This window comes from Colletotrichum chrysophilum, assembly GCF_026319265.1.
Source record: "Colletotrichum chrysophilum strain AFK26 chromosome Unknown scaffold_25, whole genome shotgun sequence".
Classification (NCBI taxonomy): Eukaryota; Fungi; Ascomycota; class Sordariomycetes; order Glomerellales; family Glomerellaceae; genus Colletotrichum; species Colletotrichum chrysophilum.
The window spans coordinates 171,667-185,152 of record NW_026517312.1 but is presented as its reverse complement, the minus strand read 5'-3'; the positions used below and the strand labels follow the sequence as shown (position 1 = coordinate 185,152).

The 13,486-nt window shown below is 55.4% G+C and overlaps 5 protein-coding genes across 5 annotated transcripts; 3 read left to right on the top strand and 2 right to left on the bottom strand.

The window, feature by feature from the left end:
- Positions 1 to 1,244: 1,244 nt before the first annotated feature.
- COL26b_004214 (uncharacterized protein) lies at positions 1,245 to 2,153 on the top strand (the record flags this gene model as incomplete). Its single annotated transcript, XM_053177095.1, has 5 exons — positions 1,245 to 1,259; positions 1,426 to 1,537; positions 1,644 to 1,781; positions 1,851 to 2,013; positions 2,069 to 2,153. 5 exons carry the CDS (start codon positions 1,245 to 1,247, stop codon positions 2,151 to 2,153), a joined length of 513 nt encoding a protein of 170 aa, XP_053038931.1.
- A 350-nt stretch (positions 2,154 to 2,503) lies between these two features.
- Positions 2,504 to 3,013, bottom strand: COL26b_004213 (uncharacterized protein; the record flags this gene model as incomplete). The annotated part of the gene is made up of 1 exon (XM_053177094.1): positions 2,504 to 3,013. The coding sequence occupies one exon, from the start codon at positions 3,011 to 3,013 to the stop codon at positions 2,504 to 2,506; it is 510 nt and encodes a 169-aa protein (XP_053038930.1).
- Positions 3,014 to 4,285: 1,272 nt separating this feature from the next.
- On the top strand, positions 4,286 to 5,400 carry COL26b_004212 (uncharacterized protein; the record flags this gene model as incomplete). The annotated part of the gene is made up of 2 exons (XM_053177093.1): positions 4,286 to 4,348; positions 4,414 to 5,400. 2 exons carry the CDS (start codon positions 4,286 to 4,288, stop codon positions 5,398 to 5,400), a joined length of 1,050 nt encoding a protein of 349 aa, XP_053038929.1.
- A 1,508-nt stretch (positions 5,401 to 6,908) lies between these two features.
- On the bottom strand, positions 6,909 to 8,393 carry ATG15 (putative lipase atg15; the record flags this gene model as incomplete). Its single annotated transcript, XM_053177092.1, has 1 exon — positions 6,909 to 8,393. One exon carries the CDS (start codon positions 8,391 to 8,393, stop codon positions 6,909 to 6,911), a length of 1,485 nt encoding a protein of 494 aa, XP_053038928.1.
- Positions 8,394 to 10,336: 1,943 nt separating this feature from the next.
- COL26b_004210 (uncharacterized protein) lies at positions 10,337 to 12,713 on the top strand (the record flags this gene model as incomplete). The annotated part of the gene is given in 3 exon segments (XM_053177091.1): positions 10,337 to 10,657; positions 10,675 to 12,456; positions 12,507 to 12,713. The coding sequence occupies 3 exon segments, from the start codon at positions 10,337 to 10,339 to the stop codon at positions 12,711 to 12,713; spliced, it is 2,310 nt and encodes a 769-aa protein (XP_053038927.1).
- Between the last annotated feature and the right edge of the window lie 773 nt (positions 12,714 to 13,486).

The following is a 13,486-nucleotide window of genomic DNA, read 5'->3' as shown; positions in this document are numbered from 1 at the left end:
TGCCACTACAACCACGAGCTGGCTCCTCGCGTAATTCGCGGCGGCCTTGTCATGTTGTCATAACTTTAACACCCTGCGCGGCTTGCTACGCTGCCGTGTCAGGCCACCGGGCTCTCCCCTGTCACCACCGTGGATACGCGGACAACTCGGTGGCTTAAGTAAGCCCGGTTCGCCGTGATCCACGACGCTGACTGGTCGAGCCGTGTTGACATGAAGGGGTGATGCTTAATAAGTCCAGAGCCCAATCTCATCGTGATGATGCGCCCACTCTCTGCTGTCAACAAAATGTCTTCTCGAGGATGCCCCTTTCCGTGCCATGCGTCAATAACATCCGCATGTCGTTCGAAGGAATTCAGGCAGGGCATGGCTTGATCATGACGGGTGCTGGACTTGATGACTTGTCCAAAGTGAGGCGTTGGTCCCATCATAGCTCCGCCCAACGTGCTATTCAAGAAAAGGGTCATTCTCACAAGGGTCAGACCCAAGACCATACGATGCTCCATGTCGGAAAGAGGTTCATGTGACACGCCAGAGACTGGCAGTTGAAAGATCGGGCTGGAACACACCGCTGTCGCTCCCTGCTGGGCGCGATTGAGGCTATCCCAGCTTCGAACGTGGATGTGGTGGATATCTCCCTGGAGCCTTCAGCGGCTGCGGCGCCGTCGCCTCAACCTCATCGGCTGGCTTAGCTAAGACAGCCTCACCCAGCTGCACCTTGCTGCATTGGCAACAGACGAGGTTGTTGACCAAGAGGTTATTCTCAAGTGTTGGTATCATCAAGCCGTACAGGTCAGGGGTTCCTGTGTACAAGAATCCAGGTTGGTGCGATCCATGCACAATGGTAAACAAGATGCAAAAACAAAATACCTTCCCAGGTTGAGATTCCATCAGGTTGATATATGCGCATTCCAGCAGATCAGGCTCGCCCGCAGCCAGCTGCGAGTGTCCTCCGGGTCCGCGCGCACGTTCTCGCCCCTCGGCCATGCCGCCTGTCCCGTTAGTCAAGCCCCTATCTCTTCACCCAAATCCTTAACTCGCACCCGGCCGGCCATCGAGACCAGTCCGAAAACGACCTAGCGCCTAAAACCCCACCAAACACAGTCCTCCCACTTGCCAAATTTGCGAACACTTTTCGCCCTTCAAAAGCGACCCCTCTTCTCTTCTCCAGACCCAGACAACGAATTTCCGTTTCGCAGTCTCGTTCATTTTTCACACCCCTCGACCTTCTCAGACAAACCGCCAAGATGATTATCTACAAGGTACGACACCAAGCCCCTTCAGACGACATACCGATGGTCTTGCAGAGGTACACGAGCTAGATGGATTCTGTACCCCGCCATTTTAGGCGGCGGAGGAAAAAAGCGACAGAAAATGTTTTTCTTGATAGGGGGATCGGAAAGCTAACCAGAACCCCGCATTGAATAGGACATCCTCACCGGAGACGAGATCATCTCGGACTCCTACGACCTCAAGGAGATCGCTGGCACTGTCTACGAGGCTGACTGCGCCATGATCACTGAGGGCACTGTCAACGTCGGTTCGTAATACCCTACCATATACCCCCTGGGCGCTTACCCCGCGCCTACTTCCGGTTCCAGCGAGAAGAAGCAACAGCGACAGGATGCTAACGGAGCAACGCTCAGACACCGGTGCCAACGCTTCCGCCGAGGAGGCTGACGAGGGTGTTGAGGACGCCGAGGTCAAGGTCAACAACATCGTCCACTCTTTCCGTCTTCAGTCCACCCAGTTCGACAAGAAGAGCTACTTGACCTACCTCAAGGGTGCGTAAACTACAGGCGAATCATGGCCAGCATATCGAAATTGAAGTTCCGCTAACACTGTTGCTCAAGGCTACATGAAGGCTGTCAAGACCGCCCTCCAGGAGAAGGGTGCCGATGAGGCCAAGGTCAAGGAGTTCGAGACCGGCGCCTCCAAGTTCGTCAAGGAGACCCTCCTGCCTAACTTCAAGGACTTCGAGTTCTACACTGGCGAGTCCATGAACCCCGACGGAATGTAAGAAGCAACCCCAATTCATATCTCTCCATATTTGGATACTGACTTTGATCAGGGTCGTCCTCCTGAACTACCGTGAGGATGGTGTCACCCCCTACATCATCGTCTGGAAGCACGGTCTTGAGGAGATGAAGGTTTAAGAATCTCGACGGAAAAGTTCTGTTTTCGAGATTTTCTTCGGTGCTGGGCTCCATTTTACGTCTGGACACCTTGCTATAGCGTCCATCTGCTTTGGCATATATCCCTTCAGATCCTTAGCAAGCAAAAAAGTGAAAAAAGAACACTCGGTGTTGGCCGTAATATTTTGAATGATTCCTCGGATGCTGAAGTGAACTGCAGATACTGCTTTTGTTCTTATTCAATGCCGGCACCGATTATATCTACAGAGTGCCGTTCCCCGCAGGGTGGCCTGACTGACCGTAACAAAGAACGCCACAAATGCATGCCTTATGTAATGACAACGACCCCGCCTCTATCCATGCGCACTACTCTAGAACGTCGGCTTGGTTGCCAAGGGAATCGGAGGGGGCTCATCATCGCCGGGCGGCGTCGGCTGAGGTGCCCCGCCGATCTGAGGCTTCTTCTTCGGCGGCGGAGGCGGAGGCGGCTTCTTCTTACCTAGAGCGTTCACGAGTCCGGGCGGCGGGGACAATGGCGTAGACGCGGTACTCGAATTACCCGCCTGCTGCTGCTGCTGCCCGCTGGCCTGCCCGGCATACTTTCCAACCTTGTCGGCAATGCCGTACTTCTGATTCAGATTGTTTGCACTCTTGACGCCGGCAGCGACCTGCTCCCCATGTCGTTGACGGAAGTTGTTGAACGTGGACGCCGCAGAGCGGGCATCTGCCATTGACACTGATTTCGGGTCCTTGTGGAAGTTGGATGCCGTACGGAGAGCTGCCTGCTTTTGTTCCATTGTAGTCCCTTCCGTTGGCGGCGGGCTGGCTGATTGCCCTGAGCTCTTGCCTAGCTTCGCAAAGCGGTTTTGCAGCTCGTTCATCTGGCCGGTGCTAGGTGGCGAGAAAGCCCCTGATCGCGGGGGCGGTGCAGGACTGCTGTTGTTGGAGCGGGACGGGGGATCGGGGGGAGCCGGCCTTCCAATGCCTAGGGCAGGTACCGATACCCCAGCGGATCCAAGCCGGTTAAGTGCATTTTGGTTGAGGTATCCTCCGCCGCTGGATGTCGGAGGAGGTGCAGGTGATGCTGGCGCGGTAGCTACCGAGGTTGAGGATGGTGTTCGGGGTGGAAGTCTCGGGGGCAGGCTCGGCGGCGGCCGTGTTGCCGTCTGGCCGGGGGTCCTTCCGTCGGCGCCATCTTTCCGTCCCGGCGGCGGGGGCAGGTGAGAAGTCGACAAGCCCGTCGTGTTGACCCGGAATGGCTGTGGCGGAGGCGCCTCCTCTTCCTCTTGTTGCTGGGCGTAGCGATTGTCCTCGTAAGGCGGAGGCGGTACACCAGGCGACGTTGCAGTCGATCGTGGAGGCGGCGGCGGGATAGGTTGGCGTGGATCTCTCCTCGGCGGCGGTGCAAAAGAAGAGGGATCTTGTAGAGACGATAGTGGTCTGGCGACGTGGTCTGCTCGGTCCTTCTCCTTGTTCCTGCCCAAAAGTCCATTCTGCCTCTCTTCGTCAGCTTATCGATTGCGTGCTTTCTGCCCTGATTGACCGAACGCACCACTTGGCCCTTGAGCGTAGTTCCCTCTTTCTCAGGATGCCACCCATTTTTCATGAAATTGCCGAGTCCTGAAGACATTGTGCCGCACGCAGTTTCTCGAACGTCGAAAAAAAGATTCGATGAAAAGGGGAACACCCAAGAGAAAACGATGTTCGACTCGGGTTTCGGGCGGTGTGAAAAGAAGAGACAGGCGTGTCCGGTTGTGCAATTAATGTAAAAGCGTCTCCGGTGGAGGTTCAATCATGGATGTCTCCAGTGGTGGCTCTTCGTCAGCGCTGCATCCTGGTTCGCTGCGTGACGTCGGCTGGTGTGGCAGTGACACTGGACGGGAGTGGGCGCCCCCCGCCCCGGTCACTATTGGGCCGCTAAGAGAACGGGCAGTCGGGCGCTGGCAGGGCCGCCAGCGGGCAGATAAATCGTGCTGGGCGCCTTGCGATTCAGGCGCGAAAAAAGCGCCCCTCTGCTGAAGGAAGCAGCGCCCTGGGCCTGGACTAAATATTGACTTTCGTCGCGTCGATCGCGTCTTCGAACTGCATGTCATCGTTGCTGTTTTCCTGACTGCGACCAACCCCGCCGATTGACTGCAGCCCAACAGCCCGCGATGGCGCAACGAAATATTATCGACGTCGAACTGTTGACTGAACACCTTGGATACGCGCCAATTGTACGTTGGTTTCTCATTCCTAGCCAGTGCATCTTGGGGTGATTGTGAGGCTAACTGCGGCGTAGTCGCTCCTCGACAGCATCATCAACAACGTCAACGCAGTCGCCGACAAGACCCTCGACCGTGTCGAGCAGGGCCTCTCCAAAGCCCCGCCCAAGGCTCTCGGATTTGAAAAGGCACTCAAGCAGCAGAAAAAGAAGGCAGCTTCAATCGAACAGCAGGCCAATGTCGAGGAGACGGCAAAACTAGAGATCGTTGACGGGGTGCACAAGCTCGAGACGTTACTATGCGCAGCCATCGACAAGAACTTTGACAAATACGAGTTGTACGTGATGCAGAACATCCTGGGCATTCAACCAAGCCACCGAAACTGGATGCGCCTGGCCCACTACGACGGTCTCGACTTTACGGCAGGAGCACACGAGGACGCACCGACGAGGGAGAGCGTCGACGCGCTGAGGCGGAAGTTGCAGGCCAGCCAACGGCTGAATGTCATGCTTCACGCGGAACAGGCCAAGAACGCGGCGCTGCTGGCGAAGTTGAAGGAGGTTGTCGGCGGTAAGCCCGCCGGCGCCAGGAGTTCGCTGGGAGCTGCGGAGGTCAAGGTTGAGGGTGCGGACGACAAGGCGCCGTTCCAGTTCTTGCACAACAAGGGTGACTTGACAGGGGCCGACGCCAAGACGCCGATCACGACCACTACAGCGTTCAACTTGTCACAGCTGCAGGCGCTGCGGGCTCTGTCAACTTCGCTGAGGAATATCATGCCTGACCTGAAGGACCCAGCCAACACCGAAGAAGGAGCAGAGAAGAACAAGAGCTGGAGGCGGGAAAGAATGGAGTACGTCGAAGGCGAAACGAGGAAGCATCTTGAGAGCGTCAGGGGCCTCGAACTGGGCAAGGACGGAGAAGTTCGAGACGGAGAGTGGCAAGGCGAAGGAAGAAAGTTTGCCAAGGGCGAAGTTGAGGGACTTGAAAGCGTGGTCGCAGCCCTTGGGGGAGGCTCAGGTGAGCCTGCTGCACAAGACGATCCGGACGCCATGGACGAGTCATGATTCACTCAGCTTGTTTGAATTGCGATGGGATTGTTATTCCAACCACACCACGACAGAAATACGGCGCCTATCATTCGCTATCTTTCTTTGCTAAGCGGGCTGTGGCAGCACCGGCAACGCCTCCAAGAGATGAAACTCTACATACAGAGCACACACGCTCAGCGCTGTAGCAGCCGGGAGGTGCCATATCCGTTTCACAGCCGGGCACCATCATTAGTGGTGTTGAAGGCTTGTCAATCACAGGTCTGTGGGCCGACACCGCGACGGTCCCCAGCTCGTTTCCTGCTGCTGGGATCTACACGAAAAGAATTGGCAAAGCATCATTTCGAGTAAGCTGGGCAGCTGCCAGTCTCAGAGATTCGTCGAATCGCCAATAGCTTGACCGAGCTCGTACCCGCCCACAGCTTCTAGAACTTGGATGCAACTCTAGACACAGGCCACATCGAGTCCAAACGCTCAGTCAGAAGTTGGGCGTCCGGGTGCGTCAAGGAATGGAATAGGACGGTAGAGTCATACATCGCAGGTGGGCGGGAGGGACCAAGAAACATTACGACGTCACGAATCGAACGGTCATGTCAAGTGTGAGAAGGGAGGAAGTAGAATCAACAAGTACATACCAGATGAGCTCGAGAAGGGCAACTGAACCATGTTTCAAACTCCTAATCTTACAAAAAGCTACTGCACCCGAGATTCGTGATTTCATATAAACGAACCAGAGCGTCGTAACTCTAGTCCCTGTCATACTACATCGGGCTTGATTGAAAGGGCTGAGAGCAGCTGCAGAATAAGGGGGGTCTTTGGTCTTCGAATGAAGAGAATCGCGGCCGCCCAGCCACCTCCCGAGGTCATTACAGCCAACCTAGAATTGTTTTCCACAGCTCTGCTGCAATGTCCAGGTCGAGTGTGTGAAGGATTAGCCAAGTGACCACATGATCGACTCGACCGCTTTGGTTGAGGTCGCCATGAGCTTTGACGATGTTCTGTGACGACGGCGGCCAGAGATAGATAGCAAGCGAGCATGTTCTCTTCTCGCAACATCTCCTTGATGATCCATAGCATTGTGCATGAGTTTTGCTACTCGGGCGGATAGTATGACGCAATAGTAGTACTAAAAACAATGAGGACGACCAGGGTGATAACAAGAAGGACAATAATGAAGGAAAAGGTCATTACGCTGATTTCATGATGGCAATATAACGATACCACATCTTTCTTGCCCAGTGTTCAGCCATGATGTTGCTCAGCACTGTCGCTGGTCCTAGACAGGGTTGGCGGAGTGACCTAGCACGCATTAGAGATATTAAACGGAAGCCCTCGGGTTAATGTTGATTCTACTCATTGTATTTGATCTACAGCTAGCGCGAGCCTGCTGCTATGTACTTCATTCTCGTGACTAAACGCCTATCTGCTGGTTGATGATTGATTGTTATGCTCCCGTGACCCAAACCCATTCCCATTAACACCAGTGAATGTAATACAAAACCACTGAAAAGGACAGAAAAAAAAAATCACATCTCCTCACTGATACCCTCAGAAACCTGGTCCCACTCCTTGCACCATCCGAACCAGTATCTTCTGCGACACTCGGGCTCTGAAGGTGCCTTGGTAGGTGCCGTGGTCGGAGTTGCGGTCGGCGCGGAAGGGGCGGAGGTGATGAGATGCGAAGTGGTTGTTATAGGTAGAGAGGCTGTCGTCGAGACCGCGTCCTTGCATCCCCAGAAACGTCCTGGCGTCATGCAAGTGGTCGTGGCAGACTCACTTGTCGTCGTTGTTGACGTAGTAGTTGTCGTAGTGGACGTAGTCGTCGTCTTGTCCTTGCATCCAAACCATCCGGGTGTCTTGCAAGTTGACGTTGTCGACGTAGAGGTGGTGGTTGTGGGACCGCCCGTAGTCGTCGTCTCGTCCAAACATCCCCACCAGCCAGGAGTCTGGCATGTGGCGGTGCGGGTGCGAGTCGTCGATCTTGTCGACGTCGAAGACTTGGATGTGGTCGTGGTCTCGGTGCCGTTACTCTCGTACATCTTCCAGTTGACGCAGTCACGGCATTCGGGTGTCGCGTGGCATACGGGGACATTATCATACTTCTCGATCACGTCGTGGATAACCGATCGAATCTTGTGCGTTCCAATACCAACGCGCCATCCCTTGTCGGCCACTACGTCGTAGACACACTCAACTCCAGTATGGCAGGCAGACTCCATGGCGTATCCGGCGAATGAACATGTCGCAGTTGCGCCGTTGCAGGTGCCGATGTAAATGGGGTCTGCTGTGTGGCCAAAGTGGAAGGCGCCGGTATTCTGACGAGCTTGATGGACGATCTGCTCGGCTCCCGGAGGTACTGGCAAGCCCAGTCTGCCGGCAGCGAGCGCCTCTGGTACGGCTTCGAAGGTAACGACAGGCACACCGTAGGTTAACCCCAGTAAAGAGCTAACCGCGCCACCCAGGGAGTGGCCGGACAGCCAAATATTTGCATCGGGGAAGATCTCGGTGACGTTGGAGTATAGTTCCTTAGCGGCCGTATAGTAACGGTGCTCATCCTTGAGTGCTTGAACGACGCAGGTGTTGTTGCATGAATAAGTAGACGTGGCGCAGTCGCAAACTTGATGCCAGGTCCACTGTCCTTGCTGAGCACAGCAGCAGCTGAAGAACAGGTTGTCGTTGACTTTGTCATTGGTGGTGGTGCCATCGCCGTCGAACACCGCGGGGGACGTGCCCTTCAGTCCGATGACAACAGTCGAGTTCGTCGCATCGGCCCAGATGTGACCGCGCAAACCGTCGGTCTCCCAACCAAAGTCCGCACTCCTGTTGTACGGGCCACCAACTTCTTCCCAGTCCGCTTGTCCCTCTTCCTCGACGTATGCGTTCGCTGCCATCATCGCCATACTCAGCACGGTCGCCTTGTCGGTGATATTGGGTCCGGGGACTTCGTCGGTGGTCCAGGACGACGGCGACATGATGTTGACATAGCCGCGCTGTCGGGCTTCGGTGACCATGGGGTCTACGACAGACGGGCGGCGATCGACCAAGCGTTCTATCTTAAGAGGCGAGCTCCGAGCCTTCAGAGGCAGGACCCTCTCCCTCTCGAAGCCATCCTCGGCGGTCAGCCACACCTGGCTTTCGGCGTCGTTTGCGTGGCTTCGGACATCCCTCCGTCGGTGTAAGTCAGGATGACGATATGTGCCGTGATGGAAGACGTGTCGTAGTGTAAATAGGTGCTCGTCTGAAAGGGGTTGTTGTGTGGTTGGCGGCAGCAACGGTCCAGGAGGCAGTACTGCCTGTTCTTGTTGGGGAGCTTCCCCTGCGGATGTCAAGGTTGGCGATACCGCGAGGAACGATAAGAGCAGCTGGGCCGTGACTCTGCCAGCAGAAGTGCATGCGCCGCGGTTCCCTAGTTTTAGTCGCATATTTGGTGGTTGTTGTAGAATGGAGGATGGTTGACCAGAGAGCCAGGCGAAGACGGGCGACAGTCTGGTGTTGCAGATATGAATCCCGAGGTTGGGGAAGGGCGGACGGGATCAATGATGCCGACGTTGAGATGCAGAGGACTCGCGTGCCCGTTATGACAGCATCAGGTGGGCAACTGGCGGGTGTTTACGTCGCCTCCGAGTCGCGGAGGGTGCTCAGACCAGGCCTGATAACCCACTGCTGTATCCGGCAGGTCTCCGCCTCCAGATCTCTGTTAAGATCTTAGCGTAGAGGGCCGCTTTGACGATAACAGATCCCCTGAAACAGTACTCAAGACACCATGCCTCCTGATAAGGCGCAATCAGGGAAACCCACACCAGCATGTGACCATGGTCACTTCAGACAGTGCATGTCTTCTGTATTTCCAGCCAGTCGGAGGCCTGACACTCGTTCGTGTCCGCCACTTTGGGGCATCAAGGTCATCTTCAGCGGACGCTCGGTAACTGGACGATCCCGTCGCGCTCCCCAGGCACCCAGGGCGGTGCAGCCGCCATGGATACCTAATTTTTGACAGCCCGAGGCAAATCAAGCGTATTCATGCTGGAGATTGTCTACGGGGCTTAACACGGGATTCTGCAGGCAGTGTTGTGGACGGTGACCTGACCGCCCAGGTCTCTCGAGCACCTTATTGGGATACCTGAACTGCCTAAGGTACATTGACGATTTGAAAGCAGCTTTGGCTGCCTTCATCCTCTGTTTGCTGCGTTAGGCGAGAGTCGAGGATAGCATGGTGCCCAAGGTTGGATAACAGATCGAGATGGCAACATGTCTGGCCCAGGTCAGAAGGTGAAAGTACCGACCTAACCAAAACGGACGAGACGGTGAAGCATCATTCGCCCTGTAGTAGAGCGCGGCTCCTGGACACGAGGTGAAGTAGCCTGAGAGCCACTACGCCCTGCCCTGCCTAAATCAAGCCCCCTGTCATGCCTATCCGTAGCTCCCCAGTACATGCATGCACTGAAGGTCGGATCCGTCTGCAGATGACACCTTCCACCTTTTCTAGTGTTCCAATGAGACAAGAGCGGGGACGAAAGCTCCCTCAGTAGCTGCCCGTTGCTTGCGTTACGTCGCCTTGTTCATGTTGCGCTGAAGCTTCCATTCCATCTGCAAAGACATCGACTTCCACCTTGTTGCTTTTGCTTCTTCTGTGCGGGCACCGAGCAGGCCGTGCTGCCATCGCAAAGAAGCCCATACATCATTCTGTTATAGATGCGAATAGAAACATAACTGCCATCTTTGGCCATCCTGCGATCCATTATCCCTGCCAACCCGCTCCATTTATGGCATAAATCCGCCTCACACGCGACTCAACCGTCCCGCGTGCTGCCGCCAGGGATCTCTTTCCTCTGATATCGGGTTTCAAGACCGGCTCAATACTTAATGCCGCCCTGACGACAACAGGTATGCACTTCCTGAGCCCGCGACATTGGCCTGTCTTTTCGCACTCTTGCAATCTGCACGGCTGACAACGATGGCTTCTAGCACCGTCGAAACCCTCATGGCGTCCACCGGCCCATCCAAGTCTCCCGCTGCTCGGCCGAGCACCATACGAGCCCCATCATTCACTCGCCAGAGCGAGGACAGCGATCCTCTGAGAGTACCGAAGCGAGCCCAAACATTTCAGAATGGCTCTGCAACCGACCCGTTGGCCACGCCGGCCGTCCCCAGCAAGTCGAAACAGGCAGACGAACCAGAGGCCCCAGATGCCTTTGAAACACGACCCTCAACAGATAACGACGATGGCTTCGATGGCAGAGGATCTGTGGATCTGGGCGAGTTGCCAATCGAGCTTGTGAGCTTGACTGACAGGTAGCGCACCTGATGGCTTTCAACCTAGAGTACGAGGATCTGACAGAGCACAGCTTCGTCGAGTCGCTGACCACGAAACACCACCCGACGCCACTGAACATCGACAATGTTTCCCAGCTTTTCCAGGATTTCTATCAAGTCGCATCTACACACATCAACACCCATGTTTCTTCGCTGGTCTCCCGGCATAACCGGGAGGCGTCTCCCGCCCCGTCCGCGTCATCCAAGGTCTCCACAGCCAGTAGGCTTCGAGCCAAGGCAGCGTCTCTCGGCAACAAGGACAAGCCCAAAGTCCTGCCGAAGGCCGAGCCAGAACAGCAAATGATCACTGCGGAGGAGCTGGCCAACAAGAAGAAGGCTCGAAAGGCGATCGAGGCTAAGCGGGGAGTCATCGAGGAGGCCGTCGAGCGAAGGCTATGTGAGGGTATCTATCACAAGATTTATCGCCACAAGAGCACCCAAGATGAGGCGCAAGATGCCAAACTGCGGTCCAAGACTGCAGCCTTGGCCCTTGTTGGTATTGGACCCTTAGACCTTGGAATCGATCTTGGAGACGACAAGGCGCAGACACCTGAGGCGGCTGTCGAGAAAACCGAAGAAATCAAGAAGTGGCTGGAGCAGGCCAGGAGAGACCTCATCATGATGAATGAGAAGAGGTATCCGCTTGGCAAGCTTCACCATCTGAAGGCAGCTCATAAGAGCATTGTCGAGACTTTGGCGCACTTCCATCCGTCTGCTTCCGCGGATGAGATCATGCCGATGCTCATCTTCGCACTCATCACGCTTCCTCCTGAACACTTGAACGTCATAAGCGACTTGCACTTTATTCAGTACTTTAGATGGGACACCAAGCTGACGGGTGAGGCCGCGTACTGCTTGACCAATCTGGAGGCGGCCATTGCCTTTCTGGAGACGGTCGATCTATCCACGCTAAGGGCGGATGAGCTACCCCAAGGTCCTGGAAAAGGTCCGAGCCAGCCGGGGACGCCCCGCGCTGACACGTTCCCTCCGGCCTTCCCGCCCGGCTTGACGGTAACAGCGGACACAACGGTGGAGACCGCTACTGGGAATGCTACCCCAACGAAGCCGCCCGCTTCGCCCTCGGCCTCGGCCGGGCTGCGTGCTGCAGTCCAGGCTCGGAATAGAAGACTGAGCGAACTCGTCAATACGCCTGCCCAAGCCATTGGCGCTGCCAGTGATGCTGTTCTCAACACTGCTGACCAGCATATCAAGACCATTTCAACGAGCTTGGGCGATAGCTACAAGTTTCTCGTTGGCAAATTGCGGGAGTCTCAAGGGTCACCCACGGAATCGGGTCAGGGGCTTGTCGTGCCAAAAACTCTTGATGATGCCAGGAAACTGGTCAGCACCCCGCCTCCCGAGGAGGAGGGCTCAGTGAGCGGTGCCAGTTCCATTCACGGAACAGAGGATGCCGACTCCACCCGTCGAGCACCCTTACGAGAGGACAAAATGTTGAACCTCATCGGCGGACGGAAACCTAGCAGAGACCACAGTGCCGACAGTTCTCGCAGCGTGAGCAGTTCCAAGAAGGCTACGCTGCTGAAAGAGAATGACGAGAAGGGTTTGCCCACGTCGTCGCCAGCATCGGGCTCAAACCCACTCGACTCTGTGCGCAACTTTGGCAATTCGCTCTCCAGGTTCTCTGGCATGGGTATGATTCGTGGCCTTAGTCGGACTGCGTCTACGCCCGTCGTGGCCAAGGAGATGTCACCGCCAAAAGACGGTCCGGCCAAGGCAGCCGAAGGTGTCGACCTGGCAACGGTACGTTTCCCATGGGCAGCAGCTAGGATTCGAGACTAATTTTGATGCAGGCCTTCCCAGATATCGCGGCCGCTTTGCCGCCTAAGCAAGCGCCGCCCCCCAAGCCAGTGCCACAGATCAAACCACCCAACAAGCGATTCATGGAGCTCCAGAATGCGGGCGATCTCAAGCTTAACGAAGTACTGGAGCTGTTGCGTGACTACAGGAGACTGGCAAACTCGTTGAAGGATATAGGTGCATTCGAGAACCAGAAGTGAGATTATATGTGGCGGCGGCCTTGACAGGCAACTTGCGTTCATTACGAGTAGGACAGGGGCAGCATACCGGAGACATTGGCGTTTTGATATTTGATATGGGACCTGTCGGCAGTCCAGGCTACAGGTACAGCGAGGCTACACCACTGGCACATTATACAAGGAGGGTCGTGTGGTATTATTACTAGACATAGGGTTTTTACAAAGTAGCTTGAAATAAAAGAAAGACCGTCATACCCCACATCCTCCGTGGCTGATCAAGATGGGAAAGTGCTGATGCTATCGCATGAGCAAACATCCTGTGCGAGCACTTGTTTCCGGGAAGTCTCCGGGCGCCGGTGGGATAAAAGCAAGAGTGCCTCTCCGTACATTAAACATGAACATCGTCCCTGTCAATGGCACGGCCATCATTTCATGATGATTTTCCGAGGCACCAGCAAAGAAGAAGAGAAAGAAAAAGAAAAATGAAGGGTTTCTACTCTGATTTTTGGTTTTTATATGTACCTGACAGAACGACAAGAAAACAAAAGGAGTGAGAGAATATCCATTTCGCTCCCTGCGACGACAAGAGACTCGCTCGCGCCCTAAACACCCAACCAATGCTGTGGAAACGATGCTTGAACGCCCGCCTCCCTCTTCCCCAACCTCTCTCCACCTGTTGCTTCCCCCGGTTCACCCGTTTTCAGAGGCCCGGGAGCTGGGGATGTGTTTGGAGGGCCCTCGCCCAGGGAGGGATACTAATGTTTTGTGTGTGTGCGTGTGTGATGGTGGTGGTT